At 39.3% G+C, this 19298-nt stretch overlaps 2 protein-coding genes and 1 pseudogene across 3 annotated transcripts in view; all 3 read left to right on the top strand.

Annotated features, from left to right (window-relative positions):
* LOC148353470 (pantothenate kinase 1-like) overlaps positions 1 to 2695 on the top strand; it is a 99931-nt gene extending 97236 nt beyond the window's left edge. For both annotated transcript variants that reach the window (XM_088350822.1, XM_088350824.1), the window contains exon 8: positions 558 to 2695. In XM_088350822.1, coding sequence (XP_088206948.1) covers positions 558 to 617 — 60 coding nt within the window. In that variant the 3' untranslated portion in view covers positions 618 to 2695. The remainder of the gene's footprint in view (positions 1 to 557) is intronic.
* Positions 2696 to 13097: 10402 nt separating this feature from the next.
* On the top strand, positions 13098 to 13241 carry LOC148353469 (U2 spliceosomal RNA; annotated as a pseudogene).
* A 435-nt stretch (positions 13242 to 13676) lies between these two features.
* The window catches only part of LOC148353468 (monocarboxylate transporter 12-B-like), a 29780-nt gene continuing 24158 nt past the window's right edge, over positions 13677 to 19298 (top strand). Inside the window, exon 1 of the mRNA XM_088351807.1 lies at positions 13677 to 14067. The gene's annotated coding sequence lies outside the window, so the exon portion shown is untranslated. The remainder of the gene's footprint in view (positions 14068 to 19298) is intronic.

Raw genomic sequence — 19298 nt, 5'->3', positions numbered from 1 at the left:
AGCTACCCTGTTTATTGGTGTATAACAGTTGGGCTCTTTATACACTCGTGGCATATAAAAATGCAATTATCAGTCAACAGGTGTCACTGATTAAAATTGCAAAACATTGTTTGCAACGGGAACCAAACCTAGGTTGCGGCTGCAATGGCACCCACGCGCTAACCATTAGACTGATTAGTGGTACAGATGACATACAGGAAGGCAATTGAGCTTATCTCATTATCCCACGTTTTTTCTCTTTTTTTTATTCTTTCTCTTTTTCTATTCTTTCTACATCCATTAATTAATCTCCTAATAGCATAGTAACAACGTAGAGATGCTGCTTAAAAAGGTTGAAGACCCCGGATTTAAAAACTCATAACTTTTGTTCTAATTACATAGAGAGGTTCTTCTTATTTTGACATATTTAATCCATACGGGCCAGATTAAATCATCTATAAAAGCGAAAATATAGCATTTTTAAACCATTTGCTATACCATCCAGCAGCGTTTGAATAGCATTGTTTTTGACATTTCTGCTGTACGTTAAACGTAAAAATTGTTTTTGGTTCTGTCAGGGTTACTTTGGAGCCGTTGGCGCATTGATGGAGCTACTTAAAACCACAGAAGAACCCTGATTGTCCCCCAACTCCGTACAACGCTGTGATGTCATCAACTCTGGAAATTTTGCGAAGTCCCGCAAAAGCTGCTAACAGAATTAACTACAAGACACGAGAAGGCGAGCGAAACTCCTGGAAATCCAGGAGGCGTGTCGCGTGTATATACTATGGTCGTCAAAATGTAGAAGTTATAATATTATCACTATGCGAATTGACTTTGTCCTTGTCTAAGTTTTGGATGAGGAGCTACTATAGCACGGTGCACCGTGGAAATTGGGTGTCTTTTTAAAGTAAGGGGACCTCTAAGAGGGGATTCGCCAAAACGTGGTGATGCAAATGTTTTATTTTTGGCCAAAAAGGAACCTCTACTGCAGTGGTCGGCAACCCCTGGGATGCGGACTGGTACCAAGCCGAGAGTTGTTAGGTACGGGGCCGCACAGAAAGAAAATAAAATTGCCTTATTTTTAAATTTTCCTGTATATATTTGTTTATACCCGCGTTTTTTGAGCATCATACCAAGGTTTTGCGGTACGGCGTAATTAAGCAATGATTAATCAGTAGAAAAATATCACTGGCTTTATTTGTTCAGCATTGGATTCAACAGGAATTGTTCTCAAATCGCAGCTGTAAGGCTGGCTAATCCAAACCAGTAGGCCACTAGGACCGTAAATGACAAAGGAAAAGGCATTGTAATTAAGCATTGTGGGATATAGTTCAGACAAAACAGCGCTGTACAATGTGGTATTGTGAGTAAAAAACAGTGTGATGCTAACATAAAATTTAATATGTTTTCCTTTGTCGTATACATCCCTAGCTGTCTAGTGCAGTGGTTCTCAACTGGTCTGACATCAGGACCCACAATTCCACCCTGATGACAAGCTGCCACCCTATCAAAAAAACATCTACTTCTCAAATTTATTCAATGAAGAATCATGCAGTTTAAAGCAGAGATAGTAGAATATATTCACCTTTTTTTTTTTTCGAAAGTCAAAATGACCAGCAAAACCAAAATGACTTAAAGTAGTGTATATGCTCACATTCAGGTGACCCCCCTAAAACCTCTTCAAGATAACCACACACTAAAATATGTGTATTATTCAAGTGTTTACCTAAACATAAATAGCTTTTTAACTATGTAGTTAATGATCATTAATATACAGGTATGAAGCTCAAATATGACAGTTTTAAACCATTTACCATACCTTCTAGCAGCGTCTTAATGGCAGACATTCGTATACCATTTTCGTATTTTGCTATTGTTTCCTTCTTCGACTCGATCCTTGTTATCACTGCTGTGCACTTTTTCTTCCCCTTCTAACTTTCTTGGGACCCATTATTATGGGCAAAAAAGGGAAATAAACCAACAAATCTACAATAAAATGAAATGTGGTCCCTTCAAACGCGCCAATTGACTAAAAAAGTGGAATAGATCGAGCAGGGCATTATCGCTGGCTACTAATAAGCAGTGTATTTGAACCTCCGTTTTTTTCTTCTTACCTTTTTTGGGTCCAGAAAAACACTGCTCAAGTGAATATACAGTAGATTTAAGCTTTTTGTTATTATTATTATTATTAATGTTATTAATACTAATTATATTATCGGACTGGGCAGCAAAAATAATTCATGCATTAAACCAGTCTGTTGTACAGAAAAGGTTGCCCACCACTGCTCTACTGCACATGACTACAGTGGGACCTCGCTACTTCGCGGTTCGACGTTCGCGGCTTCAGAGCTTCGCGGTCTGTAATGGGTAAAAAAATTTTTTTTTTTGAAGGGGCGTCGCTACTTCGCAGATTTTAACTTTTTGCGGGTTTTTTCGGCGAAACGTCAGCGGACACGGGATAAGGCGGCCGGTGTTGTGCCCAAATCCGACTCCTATGCAAAATCCTCCCCCCCTCGGGTGAATGCGCATTCTGCTGTGCTTCCAACAAGAGCGATCGTATTCTATATAATACGCATATTGAAACAATAATGCGAGCTAATTAAAACAATTAAGCGATCGTAGTCAATATAACGCGTTTATTCAAACAATAAAGCGCAATCGTATTCTACAAAATGCGGCGGGGGTCACTCCCGGGCCGCGCAACGGAGCGAGTTCGGCGTCACACGGTGAGACGCGAGAAAAGGCGGCGGGCGTGATCGTCCGAAGACCCCAGTAGCGCGGCGCGACGACAGGCGGCCGTCCGCGCGCGGCGGGTGAAAGGCGGCGGACGTGCGCGGGACCCCCGTAGTTGGGGAATCCCCCTCGGCCGACGACCCGAGCACGATGTTATGCCGAGAAATGCATCCCTGCCGAGAAGTGGTTGTAGTAGCAGGAGTGACGTGTGCGCGCTCCCGCGACAGGGGATGCCATTCTCGGCAGGGATGAATTTCTCGGCATAACACCCCCCTAACCCCACAGGTCCCCCCAGCTACCCCTTTCCCCCGCAGCCGACAGACGGACCATCGAGGGCCGTGTAGCGCCAAGCGCCCGACCCGCTCTGCTTGTCGCGGTCTCGTGCGTATCGCGCCCGAAAGTACCCGCGCCGCGGGTTAGGGGCTCGCTTGCGGGAGCGACCGAACGGCACCCACGGTGCGGCGCAAATAAAAACCCTGTCGTGAAGCGGTGCAGATAATGAGATTAGATGAGATTTTTATTTTTTTTGAAGGGGCGTCACTACTTCGCAGATTTTCACTTTTAGCGGGTGGTTTTGGTCCCCATTAACCGCGATAACCGAGGTCTTACTGTAATTTGATTTTTGTTCCCCTTTTGTCACTCCCAGTGTGGACCGACATCAGCTCTTGTTCTGTGCTGCGCTACCGTTAGCATCTCTTGTGTTTTCCTTGCATCCCATAGTTTTGTTATCCAGCCCCTAATGTTTCGTGGCCATAGCAACACTTGGACGAAGAAACCGCTAAAGTGAGCAATGCTAAACATGGCAGCTGCAATTGGAGCTAACCGTTCTGCAGCTAACAAAAGTTGCTAGAGTAGCAGCAGCTACTAGCTAGAAGATATCTAGTTCGGTGCATATGCACAAATGTGGTCAGTATCCCTGCAAATTAAAATGTGGGTTTCCTAAGGGTGCTTAAAATCCTTGAAAATGCTTGAATTGTAATGCTGTGTTTTTAAAGTTTTGAAAGTGCTAAAATTTTAGGGGAAGTGCTGTAAAACCATGTTCCCTCGGTTAGGTGTTGGGCTAGAGTTAAAAGCTAGGATTGGGGCTTCAAATGATGTTGTGGTTCCAAAATACGATTGGAGCTAGGGTTAAAAACTAAGGTTTAGGCTCCTTATTAGGGTAATAAACTGAATTCGGGGTTTTGAAATAGGCTTGGGGCTAGGGTCACAGCTAGAGTTATGTGTAGGTTTCGGTTTAGGAGCTAGACTTTGAGCTCCAGAGATAGGGTTACAAGATGAACCTTGGTTAGGGCTAGGGTTACAGTTTACAGATTAGATGTAGAGGTAGGGTTTAGGCAGGAAGTTAGGGTCTTAAACTGATTTTAGGTTGCAAAACCAGGTTGGTCCTAGCGTTGGGGTTTGAAACTAAGGTTTAGGCTCTCGTTCCTTTGATCGGACCTGGATTTCTTATTTTAATAGTACTGGGGGAAAAATAATTTGAAAGTCCTTAAAAAATGCTTTACTTTGGCCATGAAAAAGTTGTACAAGCCCATGTCTGCTTGCCACAATTTTTTAAAAATTATTTATCAGGTCCTTAAAAAGCTAATCTAGTTACCAAACCAGGAGGTAGAAATCTGCAAAAACAACATGGCCTTCAATGTTTGCCTGAGTTTGAAAAAAAATCTATTGTGTCACACTTCAAAATGCAGTTTATCTGCTCTAATGTTAAAATTCCTACTGACACGTTAAAAATGTTGAATCAGGCAGCGCGGGGGACCTGTGTGAAGTTTGCATGATCTCCCCGTACTTGCATGGGTTTACTCCGGGCACTTCGGTTTTCTCCCACATTCCAAGAACATTGTACAAATTGTCCCTAGGTGTGAATGAGCGAGTGAGTTGTCTGTCCCTGAGTGCCCTACGACTGGGTGGCAACCAGTTTAGGGTGTCCCCACTGCCCGAAGATAGCTGTGATGCGCTCCAGCACCCCCGTGACCCTACTGAGAATAAGCGGTGCAGATAATGGATGGATGGCTGGATGGAACACCAACAGTTGGTTATCATTAACATCTATTACGTTTCTCTTTGTTTAGTCCTTAGCCATTTTTCGAATGCCTTAATTAATTAGTATTAATTATCACTGTATCAACCCCTCAGTAACGGTTAGCATTAGCCCTCAAACTTCAAAATTGCTACTCCCACATACTGGGCTTAGTAACAATGTTGGAGATCATAGTCCAGGGGTCTCCACGACATGTCCACGTTCACTAGGGTGCCCCCTAAGCTCACCAGTTTTTTGTCATAGTGATTTTAAAGTAAAATGTCTTTTTTGTAACTGAGTCTACTCTATTTTTAATACTTGTAATAAAATAGTAATAACATAACAAATTGTTATTTCAGAAATTAAAATAAATAAATTCCAGTTCATGGGCTTCATGGACAATAAAATATATTCAAGTATTGATGATTTTTTTTTTAAGCAATTAATTAAAAGAATAGAATGAGCATCTATTTATGTATTTTACAAACATATTTATTCATCTTTTTATTGATTTATTTTGAAAGAAATACAAAAAAACTACATTCCAATTCATTGGTTTTGTAACACGAATGAATAAAAATGTTCAGTTCTTTGTTTGCTAGCTATCTGCCTACCTTTTTAGCTTTGCAGCTAGCTACCGTCCTGCCTTTTAGCTGTTTAGCAAGCTATCTAGATCTATACATTTTTCCAATGCTGTCCAGTTTTTTTTTGTTTTTTTTGCTAGTTATCAAGCTAAATTTTGGTCTCCTTTCTAGCTACCTGTAGCCAGCTAGATTGTTTTAGCTTTCTATCAGACTATTTATTTGGCTTTTTAATCTTTTAGCTATATATCTAGCTCCCTTTTAGGTTTTCACCTTTGTACCTTTTAGTTTACTATCAAGCTACCTACCCTTTAAGCTTTAGCAAGTCATTTAGCTAAGTTGCTATTTTAGAAATATATCAAACTATGTGCGCTTTGCCCCAATTGGTAACAAAAAGTACCACTCAGCTACAAAAAAGTTGGAGACATCTGTCATAGTTGACCCAAAAAATAACAGTGAGGTAGTTAGCGTTAGCAGAACGTCTTTTGTTTCGCCACCTAGGATGGAGTCACTAAGATACCACTACCATTATTGTCAATTTTGTTGTCTTTAACACTTACCCGTAAGCCAAAAACAGTTCCTGTTTCCATATTTTCCACACTATTATGCACAACCCCAAATAGTTGTTGTTTGTTATATATTTTTCAAACACAAGGCACAGCTTTAAAGGAACATGAAAGTTAGACTACAGTAAGAGCTATTATGTTACTTATGGCATATATTAGTGCAAGTATGAGTCAATTAAGTATCGCTGATCAAAATTGCAATTGTTTAGAACTGGATTCTAACCTGGATTGTGGCATTGAAGGCGCTTATACTTTGCCACTAGGCCACCATCATTTAGTGCTTATGTTATTATCACACTATTTTAACCATGGTGCCAGAAACACTGATTTACGCGGAGAACTCTCTCCACTTCCTTATTTGTGTGTCAGTAACCTCTGTTTAATATGTATATGTACGTAAAAAGGGCTTGTATTGTATTTTTCTCTGTAAGACTTTCTGTTTATGTCCTACGCAACACTTTTGACACACGGGTTAAAAAGTGGAGAGACTGTTCAACCTATCAGAATGAACTATGCAAATCAGTGTTTCTGGTACTGCAATTAAAAATAGTGTGATAATGAGATAAACTGTAATGCCTTTTTGCATGTTATCTGTAACATTGGTGTTCTAGTGGTAAAGTTTTTGCCCCTTCACCACCACAACCAGGGTTTAAATCTCATTGCATTTAATGTATTGTGATTTGGGCTGGCGATCATCATTGATTAATTTCTCAAACATGCCATAAAACCTTGTGTAGTAACCTAAAATAATATAACCAACTATAAATACTGTACGCATTACCAATTTTATTTACCGTATTCTGTGGTATATTAGGCGCAACCGATTATAAAGCGAACATTTCTATTTCTGGCTAATTTGGTGTTTTAAGGTGCTACTTATAATCCGGTAAAAGGAAAAAAGTTACCTCCAAGTAAGAGAACAGCCAGTATGGAAAAAACAGCATTTTGCTTCCTTTAGCCTCACCCCTAATTTAATCCCTTTTCAACGTTAGCAGAACGTTTCAAAGGTTTCACCCAAGTTAACCATCAGCCAGAAACTGATAAAAACTAGCTAACCGTATCCTCAAGTTCTCATCGTTTTTTCTTTTTGGGGAGTTTTGTTCATTGCCTTTGTGAGCATGGCCTTCAACCCTTACCTTATCACTTGCATTGACACCATCTGTTTTCATCCATGCTTTCACGTTTGTGACTTCATTGACTTTTCCCTTTTTCACTTCACTGTCTTTTTCCTGTTATGTCAACAGAATGGTTGGTAGCTGAGCCATAAAAGATAATTGGGATGAGTTTTGAGAGTTGCTTAACCGATGATGATGATACAGTGCCTAGCGAAAAGTAACCCAATGCCTCACGCCCCCTAGCTTTTTGTCATGTTCCCATTTTTTAGGCTTCAAACTGAAGGCTAAAAAACGGAATACAAATCTAAATATGTGAGACACAATCAGGAAGGGGAACCAAATAATTTCAACATTTTCTATGATATTTACAATGAAAGAACTGAAGAGTAGGTGTTTCAAAAATATTGACCCCGTGTCTGTCACCTCAGCCAACTGACTTCAGATGTTCCCTGGTGACGTCTCAATCAACCAAGGTCAACATGAATGACAAACACCGGCAAACAGAGTGGACCTGTGTGTTATTATATCTTTGTTTAAATGCACCTGCTCTGTGATGGGCTCAGGTCTGTGAAAGGAGACACTGAAGAAAAGATAGCATTATGAAGATCAAGCAACACACCTGGCAGGTATGTGATAAAGTTGTGGAAAATACAGGATAGGTATACAAGATGATTTCGCAACATTTACACATTTCCTGAAGCACTGTGCAAGCAGTACTATCAAAATAGAGACAGCATAAAACTACTATAAACCTACCAAGACCTGGCTGACCCTCTAACTTTCGGCCCAAACAAGGACATAACTAATCAGAGAAGCAACGAAGAAGCCCATGATCACATTGGATGACCTTCAACGATACACATCTAAGGTTGGACAATCTGTGCATAAGATAAGTATTAATCCTACTCTTCATTAATCTGCCCTGTATGAAAAAGTGGCAAGAAGACTCATTTTGAAAGAATACCATAAAAAGGCCCTTTTGGTGTATGCAAGAAGCCACATGTGAGACACAAATAACGTGGTGCAAGGTGCTTTGGTCAGATGAGACCAAAATTGAACTCTGTGGGCTAAATGCAAAGCGTTTCGGTAAGAGTAACATTGCACATCACCCCGAAACATCATCCCCACTGTCAACTATGGTGGTGCAGCAATATGCTTTGTTGCTTTTCTTCAGCAAGGACTGGTAATATCACTACAGCTGATGGGAAGATGGAAGGAGCCAAAAACAGGACGATGCTGGCAGAAAATATGTTGGAATCTGCAAGATATCTGAGAATAGGGTGCAGGTTCAATTTCCAATAGGACAATTACCCGAAACATAAAGCAAAATCTACAACGAAATGTTTTACAACTAACAATAGAAAAGTGTTAGAATGGCCAAGCCAAAGTCCAGGCCTCAATTCTATTGAGCATTTGTGGAAAGATCTCAAAAATGCTGTGCAGGAACTATCACCATCAAACATTAAGGAGCTTGAGCTGTTTTGTAAGGAAGACTGGGCAAATATTTCTGTTTCAAGATGTGCAAAACTTTATAGACTTACCCAAAAACACTTGTGGCTGTGATCGCGACAAACGGAGCTGGTACAAAGTAATAACTCAAAGGGGGCCAGTTATTATGCAAATACCTACTTTTCGACGGTTTATTTGTTTGCATGATATAAAATGTTGATTGTATTGAGTTTCTTCTCACGATTGTGTCTAGTATGTTGTTGATTTTTAGACAACAATTTGAGTTTTTGAATTTGAAGCCTGAAATACAGCAATGTGACAAAATGTTCTTTATGGGCCAATACTTTTGCAAAGTACAGTAATTATTATTTAAACTCACATTATTGCCCCACTCCTTTCTTCCATGTATGCAGTAGCCATTGTACACTAAAAAATAGTTTCAATCTAATGCCGTGAGAAGAGCATCATATCTTCCTACCCAAGCCTCACTTTTTTTATACAATCCCACCTTTGTGGCGCCTATACTACCTCCGATGTTGCGATACTGTTAAAAATGGTTTTCCCTCAATGCAACATCGTGACGTACTGAAATTAGAAGAAGGAAAACAAAAAAAATCTGCTTTTTTTTTTTTTATCAGAATTTACATACGACCGGTTTCTTGTATTTAAAAATTCCTGTGATTATATAACTTTATTGTTTGCTTTCTTGTGTCTGTTTGTCCTGAATGCGGGCATGTGGAAAATTTTAACTACAAAATATCAAGTATACTACATATAATTATAGTTAACATTATACAAATGTCTGAGGCTTTTTCCTGGCCACAGTTGTACCTTCAGTAAAGTATTTACTAGCACGTGTTCTTATAGTACCCTATTTTCCAGACTATATGGCGCAACTAAAAACCCAGATTTAGCCAAGAAATTTTAAGTGCATCTTATAACTCAGTGCGCTTTATATACCGCAGAATAAGGTAAATAAGATTAGTAATGCATACAGCAATTATAAGTATGCACTACCATTCAAAGTTTTAGCGTATATTATAAAATTTGTGACATTAACTCACTAAAGTCGCAACTATGATATGCAACAGGAATTGAACCAACGTAGAAAAGGTGAGTGCATGGACCTTCGCCACCAGACTACCAGTGGAACAACTAACAAAGGAAAAGGCAACATTTGATCTTTTTTTTGCTAGTTATTTAAGCTAAATTTTGGCTTCCTTTTCAGCTAGCTATTTAACTTTATTTTCACTTTCTGACTTTATTCGAGTTTTTACTTTTTTAGCTAGCTATCTAGCTCCCTTTTTGTTTTTTACCTGTTTACTTTTCTAGCTAGCGATCAAGCTAATTTTTAGCTATTTAACAAGCCCTCAGGCTAAGTTGCTCGTTTAAAAAATTATATCCATCAAGGTGTCCTTTGTGCTAATTAGTAACAAAAAGTAGTTTGAAGCTTGAAAAAGGCTGGAGACCACTGGTTTAATCCATAATAATGTACTATGCAAAAAATGGTGTGATAATGGTATGAGCGGGAATGCCTTTTAGTATTTCATCTCTAAAGTAAAGTGTTGGCTCTCTCACTGCCACTACTCGAGTTAAATTCCCATTGCATATAATTTTGTGATGTGATTTTAGTCAGCAATTTGTATACCGCCACCATATTCTACGGTATACAAGGCACACTTTCAAAATTCTGACCAAATCGTGGTTTTAAGGTGCGCCTTATATTCTTAGAAAAACGGCACTCTGAAAATGACAAGCTCCAATTTTTGTGTGCAGGAAAAACCCTGAATTTAAGGTACATTAATCTCATGTGGCCTACTGCTTCGATCATAATGCTAACATGTTCATTCTTTTGTTGTTGTTATGTAAGGATTTGTATGTGCTTGACAATGTAAAAAAGTGCTGGGACCATGCCTGTTATAAAATAAGTTTCCTAATGTACGAATATAGTTTTGAGCATTTATTTGACGGTCATTAAAGGGTTTGGGCAACATGTGGCCCGCCAGAGTTTTTGATTCAGACTGCTGAACAAATATGGTATAACGACAATATACAGAAAAGTAAATAAAGTCATACTTCTACAAATATGTTACTAGAATAATACTACTACATAAATACTACAAAAACACTAGAGAAATACTACAAAATACATCTGCGGTAATTTTACAAAAACACAACAGAAATACTTGAAAAAATGCTTTAATGGAAATACAAAAATACAACTACAACAACACTACAATGCTAAATATCCAATTTAGAGCTTAAATGAGGACCCAATATATTATTTTGCTTTACTTGTGTGAGTTTTAGAACCAAATTGATAAGACTTGGTGTGCTACCGAAAACAAGTGTTAAAAGTCACAAGTCAGAATACAAACTACGGCAACGCAAAGTAACCATAAAGCACTGTTTTATTATGTTTATTTTTTGATCAGCTTTTTTTTTTACCCATAGCAGCAAGATAATGGACTACAGTTATTCTCCGGTTATCGCGGTTAATGGGGACCAAAACCACCTGCGAAAAGTGAAAATCCGCGAAGTAGCAACACCCCTTCAAAAATGCTTAAAATTTGTTTTTTTATTTCTATTTTTTAAATTCTTTTATTTTATTATCATTATTTTTTAGACCTGCGAAGCTCTGAACCCACGAACGTGGAACCACTAAGTAGCTACACCCCTTCAAAAAGGCTTTTAAAAAAAATAATATTTTTTTAATTATTCTATTTTATTATTATTATTATTATTATTTAGACCTGCGAAGCTCTGAACCCGCAAACGTGGAACCGCGAAGTAGCGAGGCCCATTCAAAAATGCTAAAATAAATAAACAATGTTTTTGGGTTTTTTTCACCATAACTTCGGTAATGCATACAGTAATTATAAGTATGCACAACCATTCGAAGTAGTTGGGTATATAATCATATTTGTGACATTCAAAAGTCACAAATCGAATATACGGTATTTGAACCAGAGTAAAGAAAGTGAGCCTGCTGACTTTGACCACTATACTACCAGTGGAACAACTGACAAAGGAAAAGGCAATAGGTCTTATCTCATTATCACACTATTTTAAATCATGATGCCAGAAACACTTCGCATCCTGCATTCTGATTGGTAAAACATTCTTTCCATTTTTCACCTGTGCGTTTAAAACGTTGCAGTTTAATTTTATCAACCTTGTGTGAAAATTGTATTGCGACAGTATTTGTTTTTGGAAGAAATATGCTAAAAACTGATACATTTTGAAAGAATAGTTGCACTTTTTAAATTTAATTTAATGAAATCACCAGTTAATTCGCATTGAAACCACATAATTAGTTGTTCTCTCTTTAATTTTCTCTTCTCCATTTTTCTCCCTTTAACTACCTCTCTTGAGCTTTTTCTCTTTCTCGCTCCTTATTTTTCTCTCTTACTCTATCTCTCGCTCACTCTCTCTCTTCCTTTTCCCTCTCTTTCTTCACTCTCTCTCCTCATTTTATATTTCCCCCTCTCTTTTTCCTTTTACTCACTCTCACTCCATTTCTCTTTCTTGCTATGTCTTTTTCTCTCTTTCCCTCTTTCTTTCTCTCTATCCCTCTCATTTTATTTCTTCTTCTCCCTCTTTCCCTCTTTTACTTTTTCTCTCTTTAGCCTTTCCTCTTTCTTCCTCGTTCATTTTTTCTCTTTCTCTCATCCCCCTCTCTCTCTGTCTCTCTCTATCTCTCTCTATCTCTATCTATCTATCTCCCTCTCTTATTTGTTTCTCTTTGTATTATCTCTCTCTCTCTCATTTTATCTTTTCTTTAGCCTTTTCTCTTTCTTGCTCCTAATTTCTCTCTCTCTCTCTTTTTCTCTCCCTATCTATTTCGCTTTTGCTCTTTATTTTTTCTGTTTTTTTTATCTTTCTCTCCCTTTTTCCTGTCTGTCCTTTTTCCTCTTCCTTTATCTCTTTTGCTCTCTGGCTCTTTCCTAAGATTTTTCACATTCTCTTTTTCTTACTCCCTTTCTTTCCCTCTATCTTTCTCATGCTCACTCTTGTTCCTTCTTTTTCTCTCGCTGTCTTTTTTCTCTTTTCTCATTTTATAGATATTTCCCTCCCTCTTTTTCACTTCCCTTATCACTTTCTTTCTTTCCTTTTCCAGCTATTTCTTTCTCTCACACTTTCTCTCTTATTTTGTCTCTCCTACGTTCTTTCTTCTACCCTGTCTCCCTTGTTCTCACTCTCTCTTTCACTCTCTCTCTCTCTTTCACTCTCTCTCTCTCTTTCACTCTCTCTCTCTTTCTCCCACTTTTAGCTCTCATTCTTTCCTTATCTTTCTTTTTTCCTCTTTTTCTCTTTAATGTCCTAGTCCGACCCCCGTGAATTTTTATTTTAGCATGTGGGCCCCTGCTAAAACAAGTTTGACTCCCCTGCCTTGTTAAAAATCATTTTTGAGCAAGTTTAAATCATTTACTTTGGCAAAATGACACTGCCTTTTCTTACCAATTGATGGACGTGTAAACAAGTTGCTTTTATAGTAGTTAACCAGGTATTCAAAACAGTAATCTTCTGAATATCACATGTATTGAAAACTTACGTGATCTACCATAAGCTTACTATGCTGATAAGCACTGTAAAATTCTCAACAGATAAAATGGGACACCAATGTTCAGACGATCAGGCGTCATTTCTTTAGACTGTGTCAGGCCTTTTGGCTAAGATCAAGTGTAGTATCTCACTGTCTTTGATTTTTGCATTTCGGAGATGGAATATGAGCTTGCTCTGTCCACTCCACGCATCGGCCCGGTATAGCAGTACCTCCGGGAACGGTGCATTCGCAATGATCGCAGCAAGGCTTTAGGGCTAGGACCTTAGCTTGGCCTTTTGGCTGAGAGTAAGTGTCCCGGCTCCTAGGCTTTGTAGCGTATTATGAACTGACCGATAACGGATAATGGATAATGAATAACGAAGATAGATCAATAACCCTTAAAACCCCCCCCCCAACTGTTTTCAACTTGCTCAAAAGGGAATATACACCGTGCACATGCTCCGTTCTTTATTGTTCTACTACAGTGGTATCCAACATGGTGTCCGCGGGCATCATGTTGCCCCTTAAGAACAGCTGAGGAGCCCGCAGACCTGTTCTGAACATAGCTCCCCAGTGCTGGGTCATTGTGATTTTCTAGTAATACATTTATTTTAGTGATCGACTATGTAAATTTTAGACTACTAAGTTGTTATTTTAGAAATACACATCATACGTGGTGCCCTTTGCTCTCATAAGTAACAAAAAGTAGCTCTCTGCTTGCAAAATGTTGGGCACCCCTGTTTTATTACATTCCCCAAAAATTAGATGCGACGTCGTATTAGTGACGTTTGCACAAGGGGGCATTTCGCGCGGGCGGTGCATTTCTCGGTACAACATTCACTTGTTTTCCATCTGTTATTTTTTTTTTTTTCTATCAAAGGTGTGAGCGATTGGTCAATATGCGTGGCGCAACCTACACACGCGACTACAATGTATTGTTGCAGGTTGCACACGCACGCCTGAGTTTAAGCACATCTGCGTGGTTTTCTTGTACTGTAGAGTTGCAGAAAACACTGACGGTTCGGCAAAAGGCGTCGAGAGATTCTGCTCCTTAGAGCCATGATACACAGAAACTGATGTAAGTTATTCGTCACTTTCTGTTATTTATGTTTAGTTAGCATGTTATGTTTTAAATGTGTTAGGACTCAGATTGTCCATCATGTAACTAACATTTTGCTATATCATACCTGTCAACCTCTACGGCTCCATGCACTCACAAACGGTCGTATTTTCCCTTACAAATACAAAAAAGTCTTACACCATATTTGTTTTTCAAACGTGTTTATCTATGTAGTTTAACATGTTATATTGTACATGTGTTTCGTTCTAACATTCGGTACATATTCTTGATAATACATTTTTTAAAATAAAAATAAAAATTAAATAAAAAAATCAGGAACAATTGTTATCAACGTAACTAAAATATCCTTTAATAACACTTTAAATTTAAATTTGTAAATAAACATATTTTTGGAGGAAAAAATGAGTTGGCATTTCTATTTTGTAAACCAAACCACAATATCAACCATTGATGCTTGAATTTTGAATTACAAACAGACTATTTAACAGGAACAGAAAATACAAACCTTTGCAGCCTTGTGACTGGGAAACATGTTTTTCATAAGCCTTGTGAATTGATCGGCAACTTTTTGAGGTATGTTGTGCTCTGCGATGAAATGGCAAAACATCACTTCTGCAGCTGTTGAGGAGTCTTCCGGTGTAGTGCCTAGTTTCGACTCCCCTGCAAAATCCTCCCCCCTCGCGTGAACACGCATTCTGCTGCGCTTCCCACAATAGCTGTATTGTTTTAATAAGCTTATTATATAGAATACGATTGCTAATGTCGGAAGCGCAGCAGAATGCGCGTTCACGCGAGGGGGGAGAATTTTGCAGGGGAGTTGAAATTAGGCACTGCAGCAGCAGACGCATGCGCACAGTAGCATCAAACGCTCGCTTCGTTTGCAACAAAAAAAAAAACGATACCAAGAGAGGCTACCGCGGCGAACTCGTTTGACTTGATTGATTTGCCGTTCCGTGATATTTGGTGTATACCGGATGGTACCAATATTTGACAAATTTGCGTTTTTCTGTACAGATTTTCTTGTACGTCGTACACGTCTTAAATTGCGTAATAAACGTACTTTGTACGGCAAAAACGTACAGGTTGACAGGTATGCTATATGTCGTTGTAACATACTTACAAACAGAGACCTCAGTTTCGTGGTGGGGGTTAAGGGGGGTGGCTTGTCATATCAAATGCACAGAGGGGCACAACTACTATTACTGCTCAAAATTTCTTGCACAACACTGCTTCCAGTGTTTTTCAGGGATGTGTTGAACGATTACCTTTTTTAAAAAATGTATAGTTTATTTTTGCATTTTGTAGTTTTATTGTTGTTGTACTGAAAAGTCAATATTTTTATCAGTTTGTCGTGTCATGCAGCGATTTCCAGTTTAAAGTTGCTTAGTATAAATAACTTTAACTGAGTTAAAAGTTAACTGGAGAGGGGAAAAAAAAGGAATGTTATTATATTTTGGTAGAATAAAAGATGTTTTCCCTTTTTTATTTATTTGTTTCTACTTATGATTCTTTTCCCCCTGGCTTTTTTCTTTTTTCTCTGCTTTATTTCTGATTTTGTTCTGCATTTTTTTAATTACTGTATTTTTCTTCTTTTGTTTCTTTTTCCCCTCCTTTTTAACTTTTTGGTTGCATCGTTATTTCTTCCTTTTATTGCCCCTTTTTTCCTTCTATGATTTTTTTCTTCTTTTGTTTCTTTTTTCTTAGCCTTTTCTTAGTTCTTGTTTTTCCTCTTTTTCTTATTTTTATTCTTTTATTGTTCTTTATTGTGTTTTCTTTTTTTATTTATTCGTTTGTTTCTTTTTTCTTATTTCAATATGTTTTTCTCTCCTTTTTATTTTTATATTCTTTTTTTTTTTTTTGGTTCTTTCTGTTTTGGTCTTTTTAAAACTTTTTCTGACTGTCCTCACCACATCCAGTTTTCTTTAGGTGGTCAGAGCGTGTTTGCGGGTGGGCACTGCCCAACCCTACCCCGCTCTGGTTAGGCCCCTGCTTACTTCAGTGTAGTTAAAACGTCAATCAAAACTATTCAATTGTTACTGTAACGCAGATTTAACGCACAAACTGTATACAGTAAGTAATGCAAACTTAGTCTCTAGTGTGATAAATGTGGTTAAACATTGGTCATCTATTTGAACATGTGCAATGCAGGCTAATGTACATTGACCAGTGTCGAAACATGAGGATCATGTGGAAATTGTCACAAAAATCCAGTCCATTCAGAGTGCACAGAAAAGTTAATGACACTAGAAAGTTGAGTTTGGGATCGGGCATAAATCAGTGTTGGGCACGTTATTGAAAAACAGTAATTAGTTAATATTACTAGTTACTTGATTAAGAAAAAATGTTGGGACCTCTCAGATTACTGACACCAAAAGTAGCATTTTACTAGTATAAACTACCGTATATACTTGCATAGAAGCCGGCCCCCTCAAACTGCCACAAAAGTGGGATGCGTAGTTTGAGCTGTCCTCAAAAAGTTTTAAATTAAATATTATCTCTAATAATAATATAATAATGTGTTAACAATTCCCATCTTGAGTTTAAAGAGCCTTTATATATGTTTTTCCACCGTGCCTATCTTTATCTTACTTTTATCATCAGTGTTTATGCTGAAGGGAAAGAGGCTGGGCGGGTTTGGGAGGTGGACACAGTGATATCACATGCATGGTTGTGGTTTTCTTTATTTCAGGATTAAAATGGTGAAAGTAAGAAAAGGGTGGTTTCAAATACAGGCCAAATGCCTACCCAAACCCCAAAAACATGGAAAAGTAAGAGTTAATTTGAGCGCATCTAAGAATTTCACAAACGTGCACTCGCAACAAAAGGAGCTGCAATGATGATTAGTAGAATATTTCTGTCAACTGTCAACTGATCACCACCTGGTGGTGAGTTGGTTCCGATGGTGGGTGAAGATGCCGGTCCGACCCGGCAGACCCAAGCGTGTTGTGAGGGTCTTTTGAGAATGGCTAACAAAATATCCTTTCAGAACGAGTTTCAATTCACACCTCCGGCAGAACTTTGCCTATGTCCCGTGGGGGGCAGGGGCCATCGTGTCCGAGTGGACCTCTGTCGTCGAGGCGGCTGATGGGAGCTGTGGCCCTAAGGTAGACCCGTCAGACCTGTTGGTGGTCAACGGCGGTGAGGGATGCCGTCAAACTGAAGAAAGAGTCTTATCGGTTCTTCCTGGCCTGTGGGACTCTGAAAGCAGCTGGCAGTCATCGGCTAGTCTAGCGGAATGCGGCTTCGGCAGCTGCAGAGGCAAAAACTCACGCATGAGAGGAGTTTGGCGAGGCCATGTAAGGCGACTTTCGAGATGCTTCGAGAAAATTCTGGTCCATCGTTTGGCACCTTAGGGGGGGAAGAGGTGTGCTATCGACACCGTGTATAGTGGCGATGGAGCAGTGCTGACCTCGACCCGGGACATTGTGTATCGGTGAGTACTTTGAAGACCTCCTCAATCCCACCAACACGTATTCCCTCCGAGGAAGCATGGCTGGGGGGCTCTGAGGTGGTCTCTCATATCTCTGGGGTTCAAGTCACTGAGTTGGTCGATGAGATCCCCCCGGAATTCATTAAGGCTCTGTATGTTGTGGGCGTGTCATGGTTGACACACCTCTGCAACATCGCGTGAACATCGGGGACAGTGCCTCTGGACTGGTAGACTGGGGTGATGTGTTCCACTTCATGATTGTGTCCCACTTATTATTGACGGTTCACAAGAAATTTGTTTTATATCTTGATGTTTGAACTCTGAAATGTGGCAAAAGGTCACAGTTCAAATGGGCCAAATAGTTTCGCAAGCCACTGTATCTGCTTTGCTGCTGTATTCCCTTTAAGTGTGTGTTTGTGTATTTCTCATCTGTGACGAAAGGCCAAAAGCACCCAAGTGGAGCCCATCCCAGCTGTCCTCGACAGTGGGCAGGTGACTCCTCGAACCGATTGCCAGCCAGTTGCAGGCTACACAGAGACAGACAACTCACTCGTTCATTCACATCTAGGGACAATTTGGAAGGCCAATTAACCTGAAATGCATACTTTTGGAATGTGGGATGAAACCCACGCAAGTACGGGGAGAACATGCAAACTCCTCACAGAAAGGCTGGTATCTGGATTTGAACCCATGACCTCAGAACTGTGCTGCGGACGCGTTAACCACTCATCTGCCGTGCCGCAACATCAAAGACATTTAATATAATAAGTAAGCTAGTGCTACTTATCCACGTTAGTGTCTCACCGTTACCATTTCATATTACGTATACAAGATGCTTTTATTGCGATTAACCAGCTGTTATATGCTCTACCCTAAAGCTTATTACGCCGGAATTAACTGCAAAATTACCAATGAAGGAAATGAGAGACGAACGTTGAGAAGAGGAACCGTCATTTCACCAAAATAAATACCATGTTTTAAACATGCTCAAAAGTGATTTAAATACAAGGTGCAAATGCCCCATGCTTTACTATTCTATTTCATTCTATTTCATTCCCCCAAAATTAACACATTAAGTCGTTTTAGTAACGACATTTCATGCCGGGGGTCGTATTTTTCATTACAACGGAGCACAGCAACTTATACCAGCTACAAAGAACTGGTAAGCATCCAGACTTTTATAAGCTTTTAGATCAGCACCTATGTAGGGGAATACTCCGTTTACAATACAGTGGTACAGATGGTGTGGACGGAAGATTCGGTTAGATCTGTGAATATGATAGGAGGAAGACTGTATGGGTTGATAGCTAACCCTGCTAACGGTATCCTTAGTTTCTCTATATAGCGCTCTTTTTGCTTTCCGACAAGGTGAGCCACACAATTTTGGTTTGACTAGTCATTGCCAATGGTGTTGAATGGTGTAGCTTTTGTTGTTGTTGTTGTCTACTGTATACTGGCCTCACGTACTGTTTACTACGGTTTACTGTCGTCCTCCACATTGTCGTCACATGGTTGGGTCGCGTGTGCAAAGGGTCGATAGTAAAAAACACAAATGTGCCGTTGTTCTTCAAATAGACAGGCGTGACCACAGCTGTCCAACTTCACAACATTTTCACTGTAAGGTGTGCACGGGTCAGTATTTGTGTATGTCGACAAACCTTCATCCCGTTCCAGCTTGTTAGCTCGAAGTCTGTTGCATAATGACAAAGGGATGACTTGCTGGCCAGCACGCCTTCACACGTGCTAGGTGATAAGCTGCAATACAACCCACTGACCCCTTCTTGGCCGAGCTGGTTGG

Source organism: Urocampus carinirostris, chromosome 13 (genome assembly GCF_059441175.1).
Source record: "Urocampus carinirostris isolate Australia breed hairy pipefish chromosome 13, RoL_Ucar_1.0, whole genome shotgun sequence".
Lineage (NCBI taxonomy): Eukaryota > Metazoa > Chordata > Actinopteri > Syngnathiformes > Syngnathidae > Urocampus > Urocampus carinirostris.
Note: the sequence above shows the minus strand (reverse complement) of the source record. Positions and strands in the feature narration are given on the sequence as shown.